This window comes from Panthera pardus, unplaced genomic scaffold (genome assembly GCF_024362965.1).
Source record: "Panthera pardus isolate Hobbes unplaced genomic scaffold, ASM2436296v1 HiC_scaffold_24, whole genome shotgun sequence".
In the NCBI taxonomy this organism is placed as follows: domain Eukaryota; kingdom Metazoa; phylum Chordata; class Mammalia; order Carnivora; family Felidae; genus Panthera; species Panthera pardus.
Window position 1 is genome coordinate 78,703,243 of NW_026526810.1, and position 19,799 is coordinate 78,723,041.

General features: G+C 38.6%; 2 protein-coding genes across 3 annotated transcripts in view; one reads left to right on the forward strand and one right to left on the reverse strand.

Annotated features, from left to right (window-relative positions):
• SLC25A21 (solute carrier family 25 member 21) overlaps positions 1–18,656 on the reverse strand; it is a 481,816-nt gene extending 463,160 nt beyond the window's left edge. For both annotated transcript variants that reach the window (XM_053889363.1, XM_019426114.2), the window contains exon 1: positions 18,550–18,656. In XM_053889363.1, coding sequence (XP_053745338.1) covers positions 18,550–18,619 — 70 coding nt within the window. In that variant the 5' untranslated portion in view covers positions 18,620–18,656. The remainder of the gene's footprint in view (positions 1–18,549) is intronic.
• Positions 18,657–19,020: 364 nt separating this feature from the next.
• MIPOL1 (mirror-image polydactyly 1) overlaps positions 19,021–19,799 on the forward strand; it is a 320,635-nt gene continuing 319,856 nt past the window's right edge. Inside the window, exon 1 of the mRNA XM_019426118.2 lies at positions 19,021–19,128. The gene's annotated coding sequence lies outside the window, so the exon portion shown is untranslated. The remainder of the gene's footprint in view (positions 19,129–19,799) is intronic.

Consider the following 19,799-nt stretch of genomic DNA (forward strand, 5'->3'; position numbering starts at 1 on the left):
CCTGCCTATGTCTTGGAAGACTTGACAGCTTTGGCCGTGGCAATTTCAGGTCACGGATTCTGTGTCCTGGTAGACACAGGCTAAGAATTTCAAAACGCATTCATGACACTGTGTACACAACTCTTTTAAAGGCAACAAGTGTGCCTTACTCATCTTGGATGCCCATTGGCCTACAACTCCATATGACACATATCTGCAGCTTGATAATGCTTGATAAATGCATGAATAAGTTAGTGAAAGGAATATCTGACTAGAAAACAAGATCTTTGCCCTGGTTCCACTGAAACTGCCTACTAATAAACTGCCTCAGTTTTCCCACGTAGAAAATGAGGCTAATTCTTGAACTGCGTCCTCCCTGAGGTACTGTGAGAACTGAAAGAGAACATACATACAAAAGTATCTAGAAAACCAGCAGTAGTAAACAAGCGTGATTATGATGATGATTATCAACAACATACATAGGTTAAAATTGTAGACACAGAGAAAGATACTGAATGTGAGATGAAGTAATTATTTTAAAACACTCTTTTGAAGAAGTTTAAAATTAAAATAATTTGCTCACCAAAATAATGTGATATGTTGGAATATAGAGAAATTCATACTGGAAATAAAGAACTGGGGCTAAGAAATCCCTGTGGAAAAGTTAAGTCTTGTGCTTTCATTGTTTTTTAACTTTATAAGACCTTGAAAACTTAATAATTAATGTCTTCTGAATTACCAGGAAAAAACTCAAGTTTTTTTTTATATAGTTAATCAATTGACCTTTTCCTGGATCTTTGCTTTCCCATTCCAAAAGGTTTAATACTATAATGAATGGCTAAAGATGCTGATTCAACATAAGCAATATGAAAGCATGTATTCTTGTGCTGCCATTGATACTTTCCTTCAAATTCAAACAAACACAGATATGAACTAAGTAGGATGTGTTTGAATTATACTGATCTTTGCACAGACTTGTCTTTATGATTGTCAATTATCTCCATTTTTTTTCCAAAAAGAACCACTAAAGCATAAAAATAATTTTGTTTTATTGTACTTTCCACTTGTATAACTTGCTCACATTCAAACTTTGGGTTCCTACATATTTTATAATTTTCCATTTCTTTCTATGTAGATTTTCTCTCTATGATGGGAATAAAAAGCAGCCCCTTGAAAAATACTTAACTTGGCTATTCCCTATTCACTTTTACTCAAAATACTTAAAATATGCAAGGTACTATGGTCACTTTTTATTTTTTTCTAGATTATACTAACTTATATTTTTCAAAATATCCACATTGGTGAGCTTTTCATACATTTTTGTCTCAGTGTTTTAATATAATACAAGCCCCACCTTTAGGGACAGTGCTTGTCAACCTTGGCTGCATACAGGAATCAGCTGAAACGCTTTAAAAATGCCAAGCCCCGGGCCCAACACCCCAAGATGCTGATTTAGTTGATATGGAGTGTGGCTCTGGTATCAGGGTCTTTTAAAGTTACCCAGGTCAGTCAAGACTGAGACCCATTGCTTTGGAAGTTTACAGTCTCGTACAGGAGATTGCTAACAACACAACTAACCGTCAATTTAGGGAGTGCTTACTTGTGCCCAGCAGCCAGCTAAGCACTTTATGTGCATTATCTCATTTAATTCGCAGCAACGTTATGAAGAAAGATTCTGTTACTAATTCCTACTTTACGAATAAGGACATGAAGATCCAAAAGATTAAGAAACTCTCCCCAGGTCCTACCGCTGTTAGTTGGCTGAGAGAGAACTCAAAGACAACTCTGTCCAACTCCAGAGAAGGAACTCTTCATCACTGACTACCATCATGGTGGAAACTGGGCCATAAGACAATTTTTTTTAAAAAGGCAAGTCAGAGGGCTAGTGAATAGAAGTGACAGAAGGATTAGCTTCAGGGATATAAAAACATTAAAATTAGCAAGACACTGGGAAATGTCCTTTCTCTTCTTAGCCTGATTGTCAGAATAAATTGTTAACTTTCTCAAACTAGTAGCATTTGAGGAAAAGAACATTCCCAGGCAGTGTCCTGGTCTAGCTGCATACCTCTTAGTTGTCATGGACACAGGAAGGAACAATGAAATCATTATTTGACTATTATTTTCTAGTTGCTAGTCAGCATATGATTCTGTCTGTAAACTGCATCTCTGCATTCCCTACAGATCAGGGGAGCTGTCCCTCCTGGTAGTGACAGAATAACCACAAACAAAACAATCCTTCTCAGGGGAAAGCCATCTTTATCTGTCAGTGTTAGTCAGTTGAGAAACAGAGCTGAAGGCAGCTGAAAAAACAGTTTGACTGTTTTAAGTTTACAGGTGGCCTTATAATGGAAATTTTTACACACTGAAATTCCTTTTTCAAGTTAAAAAAGTTTGGACAAAAAAAAGACAAAATTTGGCAGTATTTTAACGCAATGCTTCTAACCAGCTTGCGAAAGCAAAATATCAAATTTTAGTGAAGCTTGGTGAACTAAGCACCCGCCTTCTGGCAAACAGACTCAGTTAAGTATTCCCACCCTTTCTGTGCTGAACATTCCTCATGGTTAAAATCAGATCAGCCACACATACCTGTTATCACAGGGCCTGCTATATACAAGACACTTAAGAAAAGCTTTCTGAATGAATTCATGGACACTAGGAAGAATTAATTTAAAAATATTTTAATAGAAGATTGTATACACAGAAACATAATAATAATGTCAGGATATAAATAATAGGATAGCTGCTTAAAGCCCAGCTGGAAAGTATTTTCGTGTGTGTGTGTGTGTGTGTGTGTGTGCGCGCGCGTGTGTTTATTTGGAAGAAACCAGGATGAAAAGAGTAGAAGGCATTTGACTAATAATTCCATAAGCATTAACAGCAAGGATTCGATACTTGGGATTCCACAAAAGATACCTGTTGGGCTTTCTCCAACATTTGGGGCAATGAAGCAGACAAAGCCAGTTTATTTTGTAGGTGGCTCAAAACCTTTTTCCTGATTGGCCTATCATAACTTAAACTTTTTTCTGGGGAAAAGGCACAGTTTGAGGCCTATCCCACACAATAAAGTACAACTAATTAAATTTATCAGGTTAGCTACAATAATAAAATTTACTAGAACAAAATCAGGGTTTTCAAAAGTCAGATTAGGAAGCTATTGATGAGAGTCAGAAAGTCATGGGGTGTTTTGGTGGGAAGCCCTGGACAGCCCCCTCAGTGAGCATGCTGAACATTGGGGCTGAGACATAGAAAAAATTCAGAAACTAATGAGAAAAGGAGAGATGGTTAATTACAAACTTGGGTAATAATTCTGCTTGCAATTCCTGGGAAAACGACTAACGCTTCTTAATCTATAAACCTTTAGCTGTCGATCAGGTGGTCAGTCTCTTTCTCACTGGCACGGGATACGGAAATAACCACTTTAAGAAAAGGTCTTTATTATCTGTATTGATTAATAATACTTGAAACAATTTGCTCCAAATGGTACTTTGCGATTTTAAGATCCCCAAAGTTATTATGAATGAGAAATATAATAAAATACCTACAAAAGTATTAATGCCCTTCTCTAAAAAAAAAAAAAAAGTAGGTCTTGAGGGAAGGGAATAACCCAAGTTATTTGATAGGGTGTCCACTGGGATATAAACTGAAAATCATCCCTGTAGGCCCACTATGGAATATTGAAAATGAAACCTAATGACTCCATTTTGGAAATAAAAATATTAAAAATTTCTGTTGAAAAATAAGATTAAGTTAATGATATCCAGGTTTGAGAACAAAACAAAACTCTACCACCAACAAACAGTTAAGCAAAAATAAGGTTAGGTTTCTAGAAGGTAAACAGAAACATACAGTTTACATTATAAATTGTAGAACAGAATTATAGTTAGCATATATTCATATAGTATGTCACTCATCTATGAAGATTTCTTTAAATTCCTAGAATATGTCTAAATACTTTTATATTTTCCCTTTATGTTAGTAACTAATATTTACTGAGTACTTAGTAAATTCTAGGCACAATGATAAGCCTTCACATGTATCAACCCATCTGACCCTTCTAACAACTTTATGAAGTAGATAGCAATGTATCCCTATTTTATAAGTATAAAGTACAAAAATGTTAAATTGCCTTCCTAAAGTAACACACCTAGTGAGTATCAAAGTTGGGATCTAATGCCAGGCAGTAAAGCATCAGAATCCCCACAGGAGACCACTTCCCTTATTATCTCGACTCTTTCCATAAGGTAAAGTGCACTATTGAAAATGGTGCCCCATTTTCTTTCTTTGTCAATAAAGAACAAAAATGAGGTAGATCAATGTTTTCATATATTTTTTTAATTTTAACTTATCTACAAAAAGTTTGCCATCCATTTCTAACATGTGAATAATGAAAAGCGATAGACTTCCTTTTTGAATTTACAATATAAAATATTTCTGTGTAGAGTTGCTCATAAGCAGAACTGTGCATCTTGTATTGATTACATGTCAAATAGAGTAAAACCTTGGTTTGCAAGCATAATTTGTTCTGGAAACATGTTTGGAATCCAAAGCACTTGTATATAAGAGCAAATTTCCCCATAAGAAATAATAGAAACTCAGATGCTTTGCTCTACAACCCAAAAATGTTCATATATAAATGATTACAATTGTGTAATATGATATAAAATAATAAAGAAAATACAAAATATAAAGAACAATAAACAAATTAACCTGCACTTACCTTTGAAAACTTTCATGATTGATGAGGGAGACAAGAGAGAGGAGAGTTATTGTGTAGGACAATAGAATCACTGCTGTCTCTTGGCTCAATTGAATCTTTTTCTGCATGGGAGCCATTGTACATGCTCACAAGGATGTTGACTACAGCACAGTATTAATAAATTCTTGTCAGATACTGTATTTAATGTAACTGGCAATAAGGCAGCAGAGGAAAGGGTCTATATCTGCAGGCAGCCTGACCTAGAATGAAGCAAAGCATTCCTAAGCTTACTCTTGGATGGAAAAGCAAAGGACTGTCGGTAGGTGATTTCAAGTGACAAAAAGTACACTAGTGCCAGTTGTGGGCACTTTCCAACATTCTGAAAAATCACTGACTTTTGCCAAACATAGTGGCCTGAGACCGAGCATCCAAGCATGAGAGACAATCACTCATAATCCTGCAGGAAGCGAGAGAGACAGAGAAAGAGAAGAACCATTGGCTCAGTTTTGATCATGCGACACTCAGCATCATGTATTATTCATATTGCAATACTTTGTTCATCAAGGTAAAATTCATTAGAAATGAATATTGTACAAACACGTTATTTGCAATCCAAGGTTTCACTGTATTCCATTATAGCAACTCACACTGTTTAGCATTTAAATATACCTTTGGTCAAAAAATAAAAGTTTTATTTTCAGTACAGCTCTGAGAAACTATCACTCCTACATTCCCTCAACTATCAGCAAAATAAGATGCTACGAATGAGTTCAAAGTACTTAGTTTCTTTTTTTTTTAATTTTTTTAATGTTTATTTTTGAGAGAGTGAGAGAGAGCACGAGCAGGGGAGGGGCAGAGAAAGATGGAGACACAGAATCCAAAGCAGGCTCCAGGCTCCGAGCTGTCAGCACAGAGCTGGATGCGGGGCTCGACCCCATGAACCATGAGATCATGATTTGCACTGAAGTTGGACACTTAACCAACTGAGCCACCCAGGTACCCCAGCACTTGGTTTCTAAAATAGAAGATATTTTCTTTATCTTTGCTATATTTATGGCTGGTCAGACAGGGGCACACAAGCAAAATAAGTCTCAAAAGAATTGTACTGCTTTGTGGTGAATGTAATTTGAATAAAAATAGATGTATTGAGTGGATATTATCTTCTAAGCACTGTGCGAGGCCTGGAGATACAAAATAAATAAGAGTTGGTCTCTACCTAAAAGGGGCACACTTATTTTTTTCACTATTCAACCTGTTTTTATCAGTCAACATTACATGTTTTTCTTTTTTTTTTTAAGTCCAAGTCACATATTTATTTTTTTGATTTTATTTTTTAAATTTACATCCAAATTAGTTAGCATATAGTGCAATAATGATTTCAGGAGTAGATTCCTTAGTGCCCCTTACCCATTTAGCCCATCCCCTCTCCCACAACCCCTCCAATAACCCTCTGTTTGTTCTCCATATTTATGAGTCTCTTATGTTTTGTCCCATCCCTGTTTTTATATTATTTTTGTTTCCCTTCCCTTATGTTCACTTGTTTTATCTCTTAAAGTCCTCATATGAGTGAAGTCATATGATATTTGTCTTTCTCTGACTAATTTCACTTAGCTTAATACCCTCCAGTTCCATCCACATAGTTGCAAATGGTAAGATTTCACTCCTTTTGATTGCTGAGTAATACTCCATTGTATATATATACCACATCTTCTTTATCCATTCATTCATCAATGGACATTTGGGCTCTTTCCATAATTTGGCTATTGTTGATAGTGCTGCCATAAACATTGGGGTGCATGTGTCCCTTCGAAACAGCACACCTGTATCCCTTGGATAAATACCTAGTAGTGCAATTGCTGGGTTGTAGGGTAGTTCTATTGTTAGTTTTTTGAAGAACCTCCATACTGTTTTCCAGAGTGGCTGCACCAGCTTGCATTCCCAGGGGCACACTCTTTGCCAGACTTAAAAAACAAGAAATAAATCCAGTATAATCTTTTAAATTAATCACACACAAAAAATCTAAGGTAATTGTGAAAGGCATCCATGTAGAGTAAAACAGAAGATAGTATGTAAGCATATCAATGAAAACAAACACAAATAATACTGGATAATGCCTATTTAAAAACACCTACTGAATGGACAGATGATACATTTTTAAACTATAAAATATATAAATCTGGCAGGGTCACATAGACATCATCAACACTGCTTTCTTTCCATATAACTTAGGAACCAGTGTCTCTACTTTTCTTTCTTCCCTTCCCTTCTTTGTTTCTCTGTTACCTTCTAATCCCCAACACATGTATGCTCAAAACCATAGAAGGTATACGCTAATGCAGATCTCTACAAAAACATGAAGGAAACAAAAGGTCTTGTCCTTCCTTGATGCTTGATCAGGCAAACATGAGACTATATTGCTCTGTAAAAGAAAGTTGCTGATATGCTTTCCAATTTTGATATGATCACATTTCTACTTCCAACTTAAAAGAATATGAAATAAATGTTTTCTTAGGTCAACTAAAAAAGCCCCCACTACTCAAAATAAATCACTAAAGAGTCTTTAGTATTTCTTACACTAAGTATTTTCAATATTCACCTTCTTTGTAATTTTCCTAAAATTTCATAGCTATATACATTTCTCATTAAGAGAGAAAGAAATAACATGTTTAATTTACTCATCATTTTTTTATGTTTTAAAACACATGGTCAAGTTACACTGCCATCTTGTGGTTAGAAGCTCATTTACAGTGGCAAGGACTTCTGGAATTTCCATTAATTCCACACAGAATCTATGTACCTAAAAGAAAAAAAAAAGTCCTGTTTGGAACTTCTGTCTAAGAAATGCATTCTTTTACATCTCCCTCACTTTCTTACATTAAAGCCAAGAAATGCCAAGAAATGGCATTTTGAGTGGCTGCCCCAGATAGATAAATAAAAAGAACTATGCATCTGGCACTCTAGATCTTGCTCACAGCAGCTTATAATTTACAATTAGTATAATACACACTCTAACCCTGAGAATTTAGAGAAACAAAACTATGGAATCTAGGAGGTTCATTCCCACAAGGTAATCTCCAAGACCTACAAGCAATGAATGTTACATTATGCTAAGCTTATCAACAATTTTTGTTTGATCCAAAACTCTAAATTCAAAAGCAAGACAACAACAGAGAAAATAGATATTATAGCAATAAAAATAATTGTCCATCCCTCTTATTCACATACATAACCTTGCTTTTCCATACATAGTTAAGAATCATAATTAAATGAAAAAATTAATTCCAAAGTACAGTCCTCCACATTTTTCAAATGCATAATTCTCTATGATCTATGCCAGGCACATGTTCCAAATGTTTTATAATGGTGGAATCTACTTAGAAGTTAACACACTTCTACATCTAACTTTGTCTGCAGAAAGCTTTTCCTTCTTTTTTTATTTTTAAGTAAATCACCAAAATTATAGGAAGACAGTGCCATCTATAGGTCTGCACAAGGACAGAATGGAGTTCTATTCAGATGTGACTGTCCACTGTGATACAGTAGTCAACCAAATGCATTGCACTAGAAAGAAGTTCCAAAATAACTCTGCTCATTGTTGAGTCTCTGGAAAGGTGCCTATAATTTATTCCAAAGTATTTTATCTCCACAATCATTCTCCAAACAAGAAGAAGAAGAACAACAACAACGGCCACATCAACAAGAACAAAAATAATATTTTCCATAACTGTATTAATCTGATTTTGGCACATTTTATGACTCATAAATAATTATTTATTATTGTTATTTATTAATAATTATGATAATTTTTCAAGAAATATTAGCTCATTGGCACTTCTCCTTCTCTCTCTCTCACATAATGTAAAACTTTTTGGGGTTCATTTTTTTTAGGTGCCATTCAATTCTATTGAAACATATATTTCATTATAATTTTTCCAAAGTTGTATTTCCCCCTAGAATAGTCCATTCTAGTTTTTATAGACAATCAACTAAATTCACCCTGCATCTCACCTACAGCTACCAAATTATTACAAAAGGAAAAACTCAAAACAAACCTATTTTATGCAACTTCAATTCCCTCCTCTTTCACAGCCAGGCTCATTCAGTCTGTTCTGAGGTTGCTCTTTCTTCAGTGAGTCATTCTGGTGTCTTACCTAGTTGTACAGGTTTTAATTAACAATTACCCAAGGATTGGGGCTCAACTCGTTCCTAATCAATCGCCTACAGGGAATGACACAAAAGAGGTAGCCCTGTCAATGCTGACAAAGTCCTCTGATGGGTAAAGTGGAAAATTTTATACTTGTACTATGGCTGACATTTAAAGATCTGGCAAAAACAAGGAAGAGCCAGGTTGCACCAGAGGCAGATCCTGATTGTTCATCAGTGCACAAGTTCCTTGAGCAGCTACAATATTTAACCCAACCTGAAGGAAAAAAGGTCTTATGGAGACAATACTCTGTATGGGGCTGCTAACCTAGTTTCTCATTTTGTACCCCATGAGGCAGGGTGAGGTAGCGGGTAGGAATGCAAACTTTGAAAGCAAAGAAAACAGAGTCTGAGTTCATGTTCCATCACTCACCTTGAACAAGTTTTTAATTTCTCTGAGCTTCACTTTCCTCATCCTCAAGATATTACAAATTAATATCAATCATTTAAGCAAAGTAAGGTGCTTTATACATAGTAATCATTCAATAAATGTGAGCACTTAAGATTTATCTTACTGTTTCCTGTTTGTCTGATCTTAATTATTGACTAATTAGGAAAGATCCATATAACCCAAACAAACACCCAGAAAAGGTCAGTTGTAACCCGCTAAGTTAACAAAAAGAACGAATGAGAAAGACAACTCAAAATAAGGGTGAGTACAACAATACAACAAAGAGAAAATGGTATTTGATGGTCTAATATTAGTTTCAAAATTTACCTCTAAAACATTACCTTTGAAAATCACTAAGAGTTCACATAACTCTTGATCCCATGATATTTTTACTGTATAAGTTAGAAATCTGAGTCTGCAGGACACAGAGAAGATGGAAATATCAGGGAGTTACCTGCAAATGGATAATACTGAAGCCAGAGAGCAGATGGGCTTGCTTGGGGAGCTCAGAGTGTGTGGAGCAGAGAATGCCAATTTTTGAGGAAAGGAAAAAAGAGGAATCAGCAAAGGAAACAGTAAAGAAGTGATTGGATATGAGTAAGAAGATAACAGTCAATAGCAGAGACAACTTTAAAGAGAAAAATTGGTCAGAGATGTGAAGTTTTACAAAGAATAGGTAAAATTAGGAATGAAAAGCAGTAGTTAACAGTTTGGGCAGAAAGGGAAAGACAGATATGCCAATTATAGTAGGTTGGAAACCAAGTGAAGAACTTTCCACAAAGGTTGACAATGAAAGGAAGAGAAACATAGGACCATGGCTTGAGATAAGTAACACTAACTTGAGAATTACAACATGAAGAGAAAAATACAATCAAATGCCTGTTGTAGGTTAAATTGCGTCTCCCCCCCCCCCCCAAAAAAAAAAGATACGTTCAAGTCCTAAACTCTGGTATGTGACTTTATTTAGAAATAGGTCTTTACAAATGTAATCAAGTTAAGGTGAGGTCATACTGGATTGGAGTGGGCCCTAATCTAATGATACCCTTATAAAAAGATGGAAATTTGGACAGACACAGAGACAGATAGGAAGAGAAAGCCATGTGATAACAGCCAAAGAACACAAAGATTGGTAGCAACTACCAGAAGCTAGGAGAGAGGCATGGACCAAATTCTCCCTTGCTGCCTCCAGAAGAAACCAGCCCTGCCCATACTTTGTTTCAGACTTCTAACCTCCAGTACTGTGAGACAATAAATTCCTGGAATTTTAAGCCATCTACTTTGTGGTACATTGTTCAGACAGTCCCAGCAAAGCGATACAAGGGATCAAAAGATAGAGATCTAATAGAATATTTAGAATGGCATAAACCTTGATCACGTCAAAGTATGGAAATAACTGACACAAACAGAATAGTTTAAAACCAAAAGAAAAATAAATTAATAAGAAAAAACAGTTAAAATCTAGAACAGTTAAGAATCCCATAGAAGTCCCTTAACCTAGTTTCATTTATTGCCATTTTAAGATACCATCTACTTAAATCATAAAGATGTTTGAAAATGATCTGTGAATCTCTTTTCATTTTGGGGTCCTGGAACAAAAGATAATACATAAATTTTAATGTGTATTTATTTTTGAGAGAGAGAGACAGAGCACGAGCAGGGGAGGAGCAGAGAGAGAGGGAGACACAGAACCTGAAACAGGCTCCAGGCTCTGAGCTGTCAGCACAGAGCCCGACGCAGGGCTCAAACTCACAAACCGTGAGATCATGATCTAAGCTGAAGCTGGATGCTCAACTGACTGAGCCACCCAAGCGCCCCAAGATAATACATAAATTTTAAAAATTATCATGGACCTCTTCCTCAGAAGGTGGCAGACACTTCAGACCTGAAGACAATTTTTTCATTTCATTTACTAAATGATTACAATGAAAGAAAATATTGTTGAAAGAAAAGAAAGTTCTGTTGCAAATATTGGTTGTTTGATGGCTTGAACCCCAGCATACTTCTCTCTCTTCAGAGTTGGACCCTAATAATATATTTTGTGGCTTATGCTTCTAATATTTATTCATTAGTATAGTCAACAAACATTTCCAAGCATCTACTATGCTTTACCTAAAACACCAGGTTCTCAGTGCTCTGAGATGTTGCAGTCAAGACTGGGAGGGGTGGGCAGTGCGTGGGCAAGGGAGACAAGGAAGGGCTGGTTTAACAAAGTGTTCCTAAGATGTTGTGCAAATATTGATTCACATTTTTACGTCAATTGAATCACGTACCCACATGTTATACATGCGTTTTTAAAATGTCTTTCAGGGATGCCTGGGTGGCTCAGTGAATTAAGCATCTGACTTTGGCTCAGGTCACGGATTCACGGTTCATGGGTTCGAGCCCCGCAACAAGCTCTGTGCTGACAGCTCAGAGCCTGGAGCCTGCTTCGGATTCTGTGTCTCCCTCTCTCTCTGCCCCTCCCCAGCTCACGCGCGCTCTCTCTCTCTCTCTCTCTCAAAAATAAATAAAAACATTTTAAAAAATTAAAAAATGCCTTTCAGTGAGGGAAACTAAGAAATCCTTTGAAATGTGGTTATGAGATTTATATTTTGTTCTTAAATGCATATTTTTGAGAACTAGATTTTCTTTAAGAGAGATAAGACTACATTTTCATCGGGGCACCTGGGTGGCTCAATCAATTAAGCGTCCAACTTCAGCCCAGGTCATGATCTCACAGTGTGTGAGTTCCAGCCCTGCATCAGGCTTTGTGCTGATGGCTTGGAGCCTGCTTCAGATTCTGTGTCTCCCCAGCTCACACTTTCTCCTTCTCCCTCCCTCCCCCCCCCCCCTCTCTCTCTCTCAAAAATAAATAAAAACATTAAAAAATTTTTTAAAAGGTCTTTCAGTGAAGGAAACCAGGGAATCCTTTGAAATGTGGTTATGCAGTTCATATTTTGTTCTTAAATGCGTATTTTTGAGAATTAGATTTCCTTTAAGAGAGATAAGACTACATTTCCATTAAAATGCATCCCTTAAAGGTATTTTGTAATTAATTTGAACAGTAGAGTTGTTTCCTCCTATGTGGTTGAAATAAGGGGAATTTTTCCTCCCTAATTACCAATAATGGGTTCCAGCCTCCCTCTGATGTGTCATAAAGGCTCACCTGTTTCACTACAACCTGCTATTTATTATCAAACAATTGCAGTTTCCCAAATCCTGAAGTTCCAAAGGTGCCATTTATCCAAATCACATGTGTGCCTCCTTTGCACCCATTCTAATGGGTGCAAGAATTTTCCTTGATAAAAATTTTAACCTTGATTACCCCCCGGTGCATCGACCCTTTTATTACTTAGTCCAAATTAAAATCCAGAGGACTAGTACACATACTGCCTATTAAGGCACTTCTTTTAACTGTATTTTAACTATCATGGGTTAAAGCAAGCAAAAGTAGAATTCTTGTGAAAATGAATACATATATATATAATATATATATATGTATGATATACAAGACCAGGAGTTTAAAAAAAATACATTTCAAATTATCCAATACCATTTTAATTACCTTTTAGGTTGAAAGCCTTGACTCTCTCCCCTCAGTATAATGCACATTTTATATATACTCTCAATAGCTAATTTCCCAGAGACCTATCCATGAATCCTAGGGTTCCTTCCCCCTAAAAAAGGTTTCTCCTTTCACCTTGTCATTTGACCCCTTGAAGGTGATTAATGAGAAACTGCACAAAGTACTTGAACTGTGTCTAGTACAAAATTGGAAAACCTGTTTCCAGGATAGTTTGACTAAATAATTTCACCAAAATATCTCCAGGAAGACACACAAAATAAAAATTGTGATTGGAGATGTGATGGGGGTGTGCCTACAAGATACAAGGAACTAGGGTGGGGCTGGTGAGGAGCCTGGAAATTCTGGGAAGAAATCAGTGTCCTGCATGCATGGAGACCATGTAAATAATATAAGAAGGGGAAATTCTCTAGGAAGTTCTCTGAGTAGCACTTGCAGACTTCTGAGAATATAAGATTCTGGGAGATAGGAGGAGGAGGGTCCTAGAGATGTGCAAAATAATTCAGTGGGCAGGGCCTAGGCATGCTCTCTCTCAGGAGGGAGCCTGACAAGCTCTGGGAGAGCAAGGTCTCTCAGGAATCCAAGAGGACTTGCCAAAACCCTGGAAAATTCTGATGTTAGAGGCAAAAAGTCCAGTGGGAACTTGGGGAGAATTACCATCTGAGTGAGCCTAAAAGGCTTCTACATTTCATGTGAAGTAAGAACCCCATGAGCTTTGGAAACACATGGAAGAATCCAAACTGATAGTTAAGGAGAATGGGAGGGTCTGAGATAAAGTTGAGTTCCTGGCCCCAAGGAAGACATGTGCATAGAAGGGAAACTTCCTGGAGCCCTGATGGTGAGCAGACAAGGGAATGATGTCTAATACTGAGGCCCAGGTACCTTGGGAACTCTAGCAAGCTTGGGGGAATTCTGTCAGTGTTGCTGTCAGGTTTGCTACCCGACATTTGGTAGTAATAGAAAAAGATGTCCCTTCTCCCCCAGGTGGATGCATCTCTACTCTAGGATACATGGATTATGAATCAGCATGGGCTAGATTTCGGCTCTCACTTGCTCCAATGGCCAGAGCCCTTTTTTTCAGTGTACAACCTGCCCAACTTCACATACAGGCCCTGAATGGACTGGGAATTTCTTTTAGCTAAAAGCTAATCTTGTGCCCATACACATGAAATTGTTTAGAGAGAACAACCTATCATTTAGCAGAAAGACTACAAGAATGGTATTTGTAGATACAAGAACTCTTTTAAGGGATATAAATTAAAGAGATATAAAGACAATAAGGGATAGTAGACTTGATTCGATCTCTCCAAATTCTAAAAATGTCTGATAATGTAAATGATATTTTTCTGGTGCCTCTCCTATCCTGATTTCCTACAGAAATGGTTGCATGCTTGAGCAACCATAGGCAAATTAACTAGGCCCTCTGTAGGTCAGTTTCTTTATCCTGAAGTTGTGGTGAGGATTAAACACGTTGATCCATTTAAAGCTAGAACTGGGTCTAGCCTTTAGTATTTACTCAAGAAATGTTAGTTATTATTTGCACTATTCACATGTTAATGAGAGTGTTGAGCTGCATGAGGCTGTAGAGGCCATCTGGACAACATTCCTTCAGAAAACAGTTTTCGAGCTAGGCCTTGGAAAATGGATAGAATTTCAATAGCTAGAGAAAATAAGAGGAAGACATTCCAGGAATTGGGAATAAAGGTGGAAAGGTACAGGTAACATTCAAGTATTTAGCAGAAACTGAAAGGCATGTGTAGGAGAGGAGTGGTAAATAAGCCTGACAGCTAAACTGGGGGCATATAATAAGGCTTACAGAATTCATTCTTCTCTCTGGTCAGCAGTGAAAACCAAGAATGTTTTAACTTGTAACCCTCTGAAATCTGATTCCCCTCTATAAAATCTCTTTTCCTCAAAAGTCTTTTAATGCAGGGCATCTAAAACTGGAAAGTGCAAACAAATGACTTGAGGTCCTTCCTATAATACAGATTCTGATATGGCAGGTCTGGAGTGAGGTCTGAGACCCTACATTTTTAACAAGCTTCCAGGTGCTACCATGTCTCTGCTGCTGCTCGTCCACGGCTCACCCTTTGAGCACCAAGGGTCTAATCCAATGGCCTCTTCTCTCATCCTTACCACCTCTGCAGTGTTTGGCCTTGCTGATTTTCCTTAAGTTCTCATCATTGGCTTCTATTCTTTCACGTGAAACTTATGCAATTACTTGAAGCTGAAAATACAGACTAGAAGCCTCCTCTGTAAAACTTCAGTACATACTGACTTGTCCTGGGCATAGCTTTCATCACATAAAACAAAGTTGCCATTGGTAACAATACTTTTACATATTAGCTATAGCTACAAGCTCGAGCCCAATCTTTAGATGTATAGTGTCCAAGCAAGTGTAAGTGTATCAATCTCTTTGGTTTTTGAAATGCAAGTATCACAAACCATCTTTTAATATAAGACAGACATATTTTGTTATGAAAAACATCTATTGCCTATTTCATAATGTGTCTAACTTCTCTGGAAAATAAATCTCCCCCGAAATCCCCATGCCCACTGTGGCCCCACCCATCCACATGGGCACAGGCTACCATTTATTGGTGCAGAGGTGGGCCCTTATCCAAAACTGGGTCATCTTGAGTCTTTCCCCCAGGATTTTACATGAGAAACGGAAAAAAAAAAAAAAGAAAGCAAGTTAGTCTCTCACTATCTCTATAGAAGTGAAGAGAATGTAAATTCAAGAGCTGTTAGGAACCACATTCTGTCATGTGGATGGCAGAGCAGAAAATAGCAGTACAATTGTAAGAAAAAAAAGATTGATAGGGGCCCATGGGTGGCTCACTCAGTTAAGTGTCCAATTTTGGCTCAAGTCATGATCTCGCAATTTGTTGAGTTCAAGCCTCACGTCAGGCTCTGTGCTGACAGCTCAGAGCCTGGATCCTGCTTCAGATTCTGTCTCTCCCCCTCTCTCTGCCCCTCTCCCTCACACGCTCTGTCTTTCTCTCTCTCAAAAATAAATAAACATTAAGAAAAAAATTTTTTAATAAAAAAGTCTGAAGGTACCACAAGAGCACAGGGAAATACCTCCACAGTATGGCACACTGACAACCTTGAGCATCTCCACATAACCTGTGGACACGGCTAGGCCACAGACTGATTCGAGTCTTGGCAGAATGCCCGATGATTTCTTCTGGTCTAAGGGAAGATAAGCAGACTGGTGAGGAAGAGCAGAGAAGCTGTTTCTCCTGTTATCTTAGGGAAGACTACCATGAGGCCATTTCTCATGTATCTCCCTAGTTTCAGTTGAACTCAAGACTTTCCACCTCATTCCCACGTGGGGGAAGCTGCAGCCTTCAGTGTAAGTCAATAAAACTACTTGGCTGTGGTTCTGAGGCACCTCCTCGACAGTAGAGTGACCCGCTGCTCATACCATCTACCAACTGGCATCTTCAGTTTGGTGTTGCCCATGGAATAAGGGAACTGACACCACCATATCACTTCCTTTTCCTGTCTAAGTAATTAGCTATCTGAACCCGTTTGGGCATGTTTACTCCTTACCAGGCAAATCTGTGGAAATATGGCAAGCCATCCTAGCAGCTGTATTAGTATTACTGGTGACCCTACTCTTCGCCACGAACCTGCTGCCTTGGAAATGTTTAACCATTTGACAACGTGAGGAAAGGTAAAGGATGACTTCCTGAATTCTCCTCAGTGCTCTAGCTCCTGATTCCAGTCTCTTCCAGGAAGGCATCCAGACCTTGAATTCCAAGAGATTCCCTGGTATTTCTGCAATAAACTTCCCCAGCTTTTTTCCCCCTTAAGAAAGCCAAAATGTATTTTTAACCTTTACCCTCAAAAGGTCATATAATACACACACAGAGGTGCCGCATTTGATGACATTATCAGTAATGAGAACTTTAGCGCTAGAGATTCAAACGCATTTTCTACATTTATTAAAATTCCATATCTCTTGTATGTTAATTTCTCTTTGGCCCTTTACCTAGTATATGTAATATGATTAATCTGCATTTATTAAAAACCAGTAAATATAAAGTTTTATGAAAATATCATTGCCTAAGTAGAAAACACGATCTCCTTTCACTATGATGAAAGTGTACATTACTTTCAACATTTATCAGTGATTCCATAGTACTAAATCTATAAATCAACCACACTATGTTTAATTTACCTTACACATATACTAATTTTCATTCATATTAGTTACAACTATAAGGATATGATGGAATCACACATTTGTGCCAAATATTTATCAACCAACAAAAACATGTAAGTAGGTTACAGTTTGACCCTTGAGTTTAGCTGTGTCTAAGATCTAGTATGATCATCTAAGCCAATACAGAGATGCTTCTGAATCATTAATTAGAGATTAGGATGTTCACCAATGTGCCTTACTCTCCCATTCGGACAGCTAAGTTTTCTTTGATCAGGGTCATGGACTCTGAAATCAACCCAGTCAGGGAGAGCTGGCAGTCTGGGATATTGTGGAATTTGACCCGGTGACTAAATTAGTGAAAATTCATCGTCACTTCTGGGAAACAACTAAAAAAGCAGACAGTGTGGCCACTGACATCATAATTATGGATGGACAAAGCATAATCACATATAAGAGATGCATGCCTTGATGGTCATATTAATGAAATATCATCCTTATAAACTGTACAGACCATGATTGATACATGTGGTTGCTTGTGGTACTCCTGAGATGCAAATAGTTCATGACATAATGATAACTAGTCATAATTTGTAATAGGCCTTTATAAAAAGTCCAAGTGTATTTGAGAATAAATTTTCCTAGTTGACGTTAAACATTAGACATCTAGTCACTCTCTCCATATGATTTACTAGAGTTACCATAGTATAACGTCTTAAGAGAATATCTACACTTACAAAAATGTTTTATGGTGCTGAGTGAATTGTAGTAATTTATAAATTACTTTATAAATTTAAAATAAAAATGTGTCACAGCTATGAAAACTTAAATTTTCAATCAACTCATGATTTATATTTTAAAGTATCTTTAAAACACATCCACACAACATAAGCTCATGGGTTCTTATTTTCTCTAGCCACACTTAGTAATTATTTCCATGATTAGTTACAACAAAATTTTTTTAGTTTTTTTCCCACAACGTAACTCTCCATAAATCGTGAACCCCTTATATCAAAGGTGTTTATGTGTGTTAACATATGCATTTAATTTTAATATGCCTATTTAAGGCACGAATAGCCCCCAGCAAGCACTCTCTGCACTAAGAAGACCTGTGGAGTGCTGAGGTACACACTCTAATGATGGAGGCAGGAGTTATGTAAGATCTGAGTTAGCCCAGAAGCAAGAGGCTGCAAATGATAGCAGAACTAAGGCTGACGCAAGCTGGATCGCTTCAAGTCAAATAACCAGCTAGGAATCAAGGCCTCCTCCAAGTTGCAGGCCTTGGGGCTGCCTAGCTTGCATTTCAGGCTGAGGGCACAGAAGGCGGGGCAGCCGAGAGCGGCGGCGCGGCGCGGCGGCGACTTGACCTGGGGCACCGGCCTCCCACCGCCGGCTCCCGGCTTCCTTTGCTCTGGCCCTCGGCGGGCTCAGGCGCTGCGCCTGGAGCGCTGCATTTAGACGGGAAACTTCGGACGCCAGGATTGTTTGAGAAAAGTTTTCCGACACGCTAAAGGAAAAGCGACTGGCCCCTAGCGGGGCGGCCTTACCAGCGGAACCACCGGCCAGGATCTGGCGAGAAGCCTCTTTCACGAAGCCGACCTCGGGCTTGGCGGACATCTTCGAAAGCCCAGGACGACGGAGTGGGCCGAGATGAGTGGGCGAGCTCGCCGGCCTCGCTACCGACCTGCACAGCTTCTCCCGATCGAGAGAGCCGGGGCTGGGCAGTTCCTTGCGCCGAGTGAGGCTGCAATCCGGCGACTGCTCGGAGGTGGAGGCTCAGGGCGCACACTCGCCGCCGCGTGATGTGCCGCGGGTCCGAACCTGCCCGCTGCACCCTTTCAGGGGCGCTCTCTCGGCGCTGCGAGGCTTCCTGGGCTCCGAGAAGGACCTCGGGGGAGAAAAGACTCGTGGATGGGGTCGGGCTGGCTGCCGCGGTGAGGCGGGTTTGGTCTCTTAGATTGGCGCCCACGCGCTTCCCTATCGGGAGCCGCCTGCGGTTTGTCAAGCTGGACGTGCTGCCTCTGATAACGCAAGTAAAGAAGCGTCTTCGGCCTAGCGGCCCGGGCTGGGGCGACCCTTGCCCTCCCGGCAAGCAGGCGCACTGGGAGGTCCTAAAGAACGGACAGGTGGATAAATTCTTTGGAGTTAGTTGTCCTGAAATTGTGGGCAGTAGAAACGAGAAAGCAAATCCCATTTGCAGTTACCTTGCAATTAGGTTAATGTAGTACTTCACAAAGAAATGGTTTTGGCTTAAGGGAATTTATCACAACTCATCAACCTGAGTTTTATTTACTGAAAAACCAAAATAAAGAAGAGGCATTACTACAGAGAAGTGTCATAGGTACCCTAGGTCAGTGATTCTCAAAGTATGAACTTAGCATCCAGGAACAGAAGCACGATGTGAGAGTTTGCAAGAAAGGCAAATTCACGGCCCCACCCATATCTACTGAATCAGAATCCCTGGGTAAAGGGCTCAGAAACCTGAGTTTTAGTAAGTTCTCCAGTGATTTCTTACGAGCGTTAAAGTTTGTGAACCACGAACCTAAATGATCAAGGAACATTAAGGAACTATCAGTATATTCTCTCTATAAAACACTTAATTGTTCACACTAGCCCTTTTAGGATATTTGGCAAAACATAAATGCTAATTTATACTGTTTTTAAATTTTTTTTAACGTTTTATTTATTTTTGAGACAGAGAGAGACAAAGCATGAACGGGAGAGGGGCAGAGAGAGAGGGAGACACAGAATCGGGACAGGCTCCAGGCCCTGAGCCATCAGCCCAGAGACCCACGCG